This window comes from Alligator sinensis, unplaced genomic scaffold, assembly GCF_000455745.1.
Source record: "Alligator sinensis unplaced genomic scaffold, ASM45574v1 scaffold180_1, whole genome shotgun sequence".
NCBI classification, from domain to species: Eukaryota; Metazoa; Chordata; order Crocodylia; family Alligatoridae; genus Alligator; species Alligator sinensis.
The window spans coordinates 740,564-748,356 of NW_005842640.1; the positions used below are offsets into that span (position 1 = coordinate 740,564).

Here is a 7,793-nt window from a genome sequence, read left to right on the forward strand (position 1 = left end):
TTGGATGCCATCCTGGTGTGGGATGTTGGTATATAGGCTGGTAACGTCCATGGTGGCTAGGAGTGTGTTGCTGGGAAGGTGGTCTCTGTTTTTAAGTTTCTGTAGAAAGTCTGTAGTGTCTTGTACAAAACTTGCTCTGTGGGTGATGAGCGGTTTTAGGATTGATTCAATGAAACCTGATATTTCCTCAGTTAGGGTCCCGTGGTTAGATATGATAGGTCTGCCAGGGTTCCCTTATTTGTGGATTTTAGGGACTACATAAAAAGTCCCTGGGTTAGGTAGTGGGGGGATCAAGGTCTGTAGTTTTTCTTGTAGTTTTGATGGGAATGATTTGATGGTATTGTTGAGTTTCTTGGTGAAAAGGGGAGTAGGATCTTCTTGTAGTTCTTTGTAGTAGGTGGGGTCAGAGAGCTGTCTGTTGGCTTCCTTTATGTAGTCTTCACTGTTTAGGATGACTATGGCTCCTCCTTTATCCGCTGGTTTTATTACTATTTGGTGGTTAGTTCTTAGAGATTCTGTGGTGTTTTTCTCTGGTAGAGAGAGGTTGTTATGGTGGCGCGTGTTGCTGATTATTTCATTGTTCTTTCTTGCCCTGAAGCAGTCAGTGTAGCGCACCGCTAGTTATGACATATCACCCCTCCCTTGAACCTGTATGGAAAATCCTCAAACAATTGCAACCTATAATAGAAAGAGACCCTATTCTTAAAAAGATCTTCCCAGAGCCACCCATCCTAGCCTTCAAACAAGCACCGAACCTTACCAACCTCATCACCAGAAGCAAACTTCCTCAAGCCCAGAACACACCAAAAGGATCCAGACCATACCATGATGAGAAATGCAAAACCTGCCAACACATCTCCACCCCCCACCCAATCACTACACCCCACAACAGAGCCATCAGCATTCCTGGATCTTACACCTGCACCTCCAGAAATGTAATATATCTCATCCAATGCACCAAATGCCCTGATGGAAAATACATAGGAGAGACCAAACAACTGTGCACCAGAATGAATGCACACTGGAAATCTATCAAAGACAGGAATACCCAATTACCTGTGGGGGCACATTTCTCACAAGAAAACCACTCTCTCTCCAATCTCTCAGTCCTGTTCCTCAAAGGAAATTTACAAAACACTTCCCAGAGACGAGCCTATAAACTCCACTTCATCAGCCTCCTGGATACTAAAAGTCATGGACTAAATATAGACATTGGATTTATGACACATTATAGCCTGCCTGACATCCGACTCCTCAGGTATCTCTCCACTTTCATCCCCCTTCTCTCTCTCTTTCCCTGTCCCTCCAGCCTCTCTCTCACCCATTGACTCGTCAATCTACATTTTCACTGACTACCTGTCTTGTATGCATACCAGCCCAGCCTCTGGCTTCTTTACTTTTCATGCCATCCAGGAAGAGCACACACCAACTGCTGAAGCTTCCTTAGCCTGACGAAGGGTTTTTGAACCCGAAAGCTTGCTTAATAATTGTTTTCCAACTATTTAAGTTGGTCTAATAAAATATATCAGATTCACCCAAAGAGCCTTGTCTGCCTAATACCCATATAGGCACAGGATAGTGAGGATATCACTCTACTACTTAAGTTGTTGTATTTCAGACACTTAAGAAATCTGTAGAAGTGAATCTGTGGAAAATTCCCATGTTCAAAGATGAGTCGAGATAAATTGGTGTTGTGTAAGCCAAAGCAGCTCAGGCGGTACTAACCACTTAACAGACCTACACAATTTCTTGTGGTCCCCCTTGGAAACATTTCTTGCTGCTTCAGGAAAAAAAATGCCAAGTCTTGTGGTTATTGTCTAGAGAAGAAGAGGAGCAGAGCAAATGCAGTGATGTAATTTGCACTGCATCACATTACCACACCAAAGATTTTTTGTTTAAATTAGATTTTTAATTTGTGCTAAACAAAAATTAAGTTCTTGACAAAGAAAACCCATTACTAGGATTTAAAATACATGAACCAAACTTACTTACAGTAAAACTTCTAGAATTTTAATGGAATTATATTAGGAAGGATATTGATAATTGTGTGAACTTAGAGAAACAATGTTAATTTTCCTTTAGTGAGACTTCCAAGGTATAGTCAGGAAGATGTTGGTGAAGTACGGTATCCAATCTAGCCATGCAGTCAAGGTTCTTGCAAGCATTTTATGATGTTATCTCCACAATTTCCCCATCTGTTTGCATCTGTCTCTTAGCTCTTGCCTTAGAATTGGCTTGTAATTAGAGGTGCACTGATACATCGGTTCATATTGTATCGGCACCAGTAAAAGGAAAATTGACGTTATTGGCAGTTGGCTTTTTTTGGCTGACATGGCTGATAATGTTGCTGATAAATGCTGTATCCAGATGAGCTCTGGCTCTGTCACGTACCCCGCCCTGCCCCGGTTGGGTGGCACCTGCCCTCGCCTCACTCCCTTCCTCGCTGTGGGGGCCTTGATTTGCCCCCTCCACTCCCCTTCCCTCCCAACAGACTTACCAGCTGGATCCTGCTCTCCAAGCTGCCAGGTGGCATATTGGCATTTAGATTGGTATTGGCCAAGATGGCTGGTCAATAATTGGCCATTAGTATGATCCCAAAAAATCTTTATCGGTTCACTCCTACTTGTAAGCCTTTTGAGGAAAGAACTGTCTTCCTTCTTTATTGGTTTTATAATGTCTAATGCAATTTTATCCTGGTCCATGATGAGGACTCCTAGGCATTTTGATAAAAACAATAAAAAGCATTCTCATTTTAAATGGCTTGGCTTGGCTAATTTTTCTTTATTTAAGCACCTAAAAATGTGCTATAATTTTTAGAAGTCAGAGTACCCAGTAGTTCCCAAATAATTTCAGACTTAGTTAAAGGCAGGGTAAACTGTACTTGTAAAATCACAGCATGTAGCACTTATTTCCATGTCTGCACTGGAGTTTTTACCTGATGCAGTTACACTGGTGATAGACCAGCAACTCCTGAAATCCCCAGTATAGATGAGGCCTCATGTGAAAACTTAACTGACACAAAACAGTCATTTCTATAACTAGCAAAATTATACTATTTGTGCTTGTTGAGAAATATATTTTATCTTGGTTTAAAAGAAATGTGTATGTGCGTGCGTGTGTATAACAATACTTGAAGACCACAACTGTCACATATATAATAGGTTTAAGAGACATACATTCTATCTGACTTGGGCAAGCTTTTTATTAATCCAGTTTTAAAGGGATGAAAATACAGCTATTAATTCCTCTGCAAGAAGGCATGAGTTTTGCCTCACTTTTTTTCTCTCAAAGTGTGCAAGCTGGAACATTTAATATAATTATGATGACTTATACATATGACTTATGTATGATGTATTGCAATTTTTGAGTAGTTAATACCTCTGTGCACCAATATTTGTGTTTTAAATAAAACCGAATAGTCAAGGAGGCATTTATTTGGACAAATGAGGTGTGTCCACATGAGCACATACATGTGCTTTGCGGTGCCTCAAAGGCTTTTGAGGCTCCACAAAATGCACCTTGTGCACGTGATTTAGTTCTCTGTGCTGTGTATTTGTAGCACAAAGCCAAGTTTAGATACCAGGAAATCCTGGTATATAAAAATAAAGTGCCAAAATAGTGGCACAGCGCATATGGCAGCAGCATGTGCCACTCAAAACCAGAGCCTGGCCAGCTAGAGCCACACTCTGGCTGTCAGCCAGGCTCTGCATGCCTGGATTGCCACTGCTGCAGCTCTGGGATGTCCCCAGAACCCCAGGTAAGGCTATTGGAGCCAGCCCACGTGCTGTCCCTAGCCTTCTCTACCCAACACGGGACACTTTGCTGTGCAGCAGAGCAAGCATGCAGGGGTGTTCCCCAAGGACAACTAGCAATAGCACAAATATGTTCCCTGGGGAAACGCATGTGCGCACTCATCTGGACACAGCCATTGACTGTTATCCTTTTAAGTGCATGATATGGGTCCTAATTTAGAAACATTTTTAACCTTCACTGTTTGCTAATACAGCCAAATTCCAAGCAAAGAGTATAAGAATGAATTGCCAATAGGAGTGCTCAGAAGTTTGCCTACAGAATCTTATGATCCCAGTTAATAAAATAAATGTTTTTTGTTCACTTAGGAACGTTCCTCACTAACGGCTGAGAAAAAACGTTTTGCCCATAAACATGATGAAATGAAAAATCTAGAAGATGTTGTCAAAGATATAAAACCATCTGTACTTATAGGTGATTTCTTATTTATATTATACACTTTTAAGCAATGATATTTTAATTTTGATTTTGTCTAAAGGGAAGATTATGAACCCCTCTGAACAGGGATCAGCTTCCCTTAATTTTTGGAAAGCTCCTAGCACATAATGGACATTTAGAAAATATTAAAATATAATAAAATCATATAATAATGTGTTCATTCTAAAGCTCACATTTTACAGGTTAAATTATCTTTTTTCTTGAACTTCTGTGAAGAAAATGCATTTTCATTCTAATATTTCTGCCAGAGTTAAAGACTTTGTAATATATTTAACCCTAGACATTGGAATGAGGAACTGAAACGTTTGGGTTCCAGCTGTATGCTCTTATGCAGATAAAACTCTGACTTTTGTAGAAATGTTGCCTTTATAAGGATCTTGATGTCAGTAAAGTTCTCTATACAGTATAGTTGTCATATATCACTGCAGTTCTTCATACAGCTTAGTGAGTTTTCTACTGGCCATTTCAAGAATAAAAAAACATGTTCTTGAATTTTGACAGAATAAATGCATAACAAGATTCATCAATCCATCCATTAAAACTAATTGCTAAATCTTAAATGTTGGAAAATTTAAACATTTATGACTGCCATCTATCATGAAAGAAGATTTTGAATTTTAAAAAGAGCTACCTATTTGACTATTGTACCAACCTACATAATGTAAGCTTTTCATAATGAATACTGACTATTTGAAATCCTTTTCACAATTTAACTTAGCACTGATTATGAATCAGATAGATGCGACTTAGTTGTCTGAATAATTTGCTTATCTTTGCTCACAGAGTCAGGTGGAGGCCTATGGCAAAATATTGTTCAATTTTTCAGATAACATTTGTGTGTTCAAAATTACAGTTTTTTCCAACAAACCAAGTGTCTGCCAAAGAGACATTCCATATTTACATGCAGGACTTCAATTCAAATGCCAAGTGGTTGAAAATCTCTTTAGAGAAATTTGATTAAATACCTAGGTAAACTGAAGATTAAAAGCATCCAAATGAAAGTACCTGGATAGCTATATATTATAGTACTATATAGATATCTATAGATCTATCTATATAGATAGATAGATCTATAGATATCTATATAGATAGATAGATCTATAGATATATATCTCCAGATTAAGCTACTATAGATGGTATGACATGTTAGTATTTGCATGTACATGGCTTTTATTCAGAGGCCATTTTCATCTCTCTATATTGTATATGGGTAAGGCATTCTTAATGGAAACATAGGTCAAAATGACACTTTTTTTTTTTTTGTTTGGATGACTAATAGCTCAAAACCCTTCCCTGGATAAGTGGGGTCATGAGGTCAGTACATTGACTAATATTTTTTTCTAAGGTTTCACTTAATACAGTCTCAAAAAATGCCGTATATGGAGTTTTGCTGGACACTACTTAGGAAAAAAAAATGCCTTGCTCTTACCAACGAAATACAAGAAATTAAGAGTTTTGTAAGAGGAAAAAAAAGTAGTCAATAAGCGTCAATAAAATTATCTTTCCCATTCTTTTTTTAACTTTGTGGATTGGAATCTGCATTCCTAGCATTAGTTATCTAGAAAGATATTTTTAAAAAGAGATTAAAAATTTGAGACAGAGCAGGCCATCATTTAGTTTGACTCAAAAGTATGAGTGCCAAGCCTCCAAACTGCTCACTGTAACTATGTATAGAATAGGTTGCCTAAAGGAACTTCTACATCCAACAGTCCTGGTCCTTGCATGAAAGGTAAAGGCTTGAAAGTTAAAATCTGAGAACAAGTAATGAGTCAGATATAATTAACTTTGACCTAAATGGGGCTACAGTGATATGCTCCAGCTAAGGAATTGGCTCATTTGCTGTTCAGAAAATAGAACAATCTCTACATGAATAGATAAATATCTCTTAGAAACCTTCCAGTCTTTTGTACATGGCAGTAGAACATTGAGTGCATCCTGTTCTCTGGCACTGCACTAATGTGTCAGATCGTGTATGCCAGCTCTATTCTATTTTATATAAAAGGATCTGACAAAAGTGAAAGGAGAAATTTGACTGGATTGTGATTTATAATAAAGCTATCCAACTTTAGCATGGCTGGGGGCCACCCATGGTGCCAGTGTGTGGTATGCTGCAGGGGTGCTCCTCCCCCCAGGATCTCCCTCTGCTGTGCAGGCTGCACCAGCAACATGTAGCCCATCATACCCGGGCTGCACAGATCCCTGGAATCCCCTTGTCACCCAAGTGGCTTCTCTGCCCCTTGTTGTACAGGCTGTGCCAGTTGTGCATGCCCCCCTCCCTCCACACCCCCAGCCCTCCACCACTGGGTGGCAGCAGGAGAGCCATCCACTGGGGTCCATAGGTCGCATGTTAATTTCTTGCGGCTGCATGTGGTCTGCAGGTCACCAACCAGACAACCCTGCTTTACAAGATCCGCCTTGTATTGGGGATGATGATTGAATCTCATGATGATGATGTGGATGGCACTTCTTGAACCAATTCACCACAAGCTACTTGAGTTCCCTGACATACAAAAGAATTCTGATCCTGCGTCCCTTTTGAAAAGGATGCAAATGCATTATTTTCTGCAGAAGTCTTGCTGGCTACTGTAGAGAGTGAGGCCTTTCCTCAGCAATTCCTGCTCATCAGTGGGTTGGTTAGCACAATAGCCTTTGCACTAAATTAAGTACAAGGCATTTAAACATATTTAGCTGTTGTCTGTAGTTGTGACGGATAGAAAAGCCTTTCAGATTATTTTACATGGTATTGCATTGTTCAAATGTATCCAAAGAGGTTTTCAAATATTAACTAATATTTGAATCTTCTGCACTAATAGATATAGGATTTTGAAGTTATCCTCATGTAAAAGTTGTCCTTTTTGGTTTTTTACTACTAACATGGAAGAACACAAAATGTTTACTTTTTAACTGAGAAGTTACAGTAAAAGAAATGTTATTCCATATATTTATTGGTATCTTGAACAAATTAATTCCCAACATTTATCTTACCTTATCTTGTTTAGGAGTTGCTGCAATTGGTGGTGCTTTTACAAAAGAAATTCTCAAAGATATGGCATCCTTCAACAAACGGCCTATCATTTTTGCTCTCAGCAATCCAACCAGCAAAGCAGAGTGCTCTGCTGAACAGTGCTACCAAGTAACACAGGTAATGGGAGAAGGTCAATCAATATATAACCAATAAGTGTATTAGAGGATAATAATTGATTGTTATATTTATTTTAAAACAAATTTGTTGTACAGGAAATTAGAAGGTCAAAATTAGAAACACTTATTTAATTTTCTCTGGAAATATATTATGTATGCAACATGGCAAGAGGTAATTTTATCAAAGCCAATCAAACAAAAAACCCTTAGTTTGGTTTAAATTATAATTCAGGAATGTTGAAAAAATATTTTCAATATTTTTATTAACCCATTTTATGGATAAATAAGCTGTATTTTTGGTGTTAGGAGGTGCAAAGAAATGAGAGATGAACCTTTACTGAAAGTGTTCAGTACTTTCTAATTGTTGCTGTGTGCTGCTAACCCCATGCTGTATTCTGTGTAAG

General features: G+C 38.5%; 1 protein-coding gene across 2 annotated transcripts in view; it reads left to right on the forward strand.

Moving 5' to 3' along the window:
- The window catches only part of ME1 (malic enzyme 1), a 248,573-nt gene that overhangs the window by 220,724 nt on the left and 20,056 nt on the right, over positions 1-7,793 (forward strand). For both annotated transcript variants that reach the window (XM_006033531.2, XM_025215306.1), the window contains 2 exons: positions 4,119-4,224; positions 7,248-7,390. In XM_006033531.2, the coding sequence (XP_006033593.1) occupies positions 4,119-4,224; positions 7,248-7,390 (249 nt within the window). The remainder of the gene's footprint in view (positions 1-4,118; positions 4,225-7,247; positions 7,391-7,793) is intronic.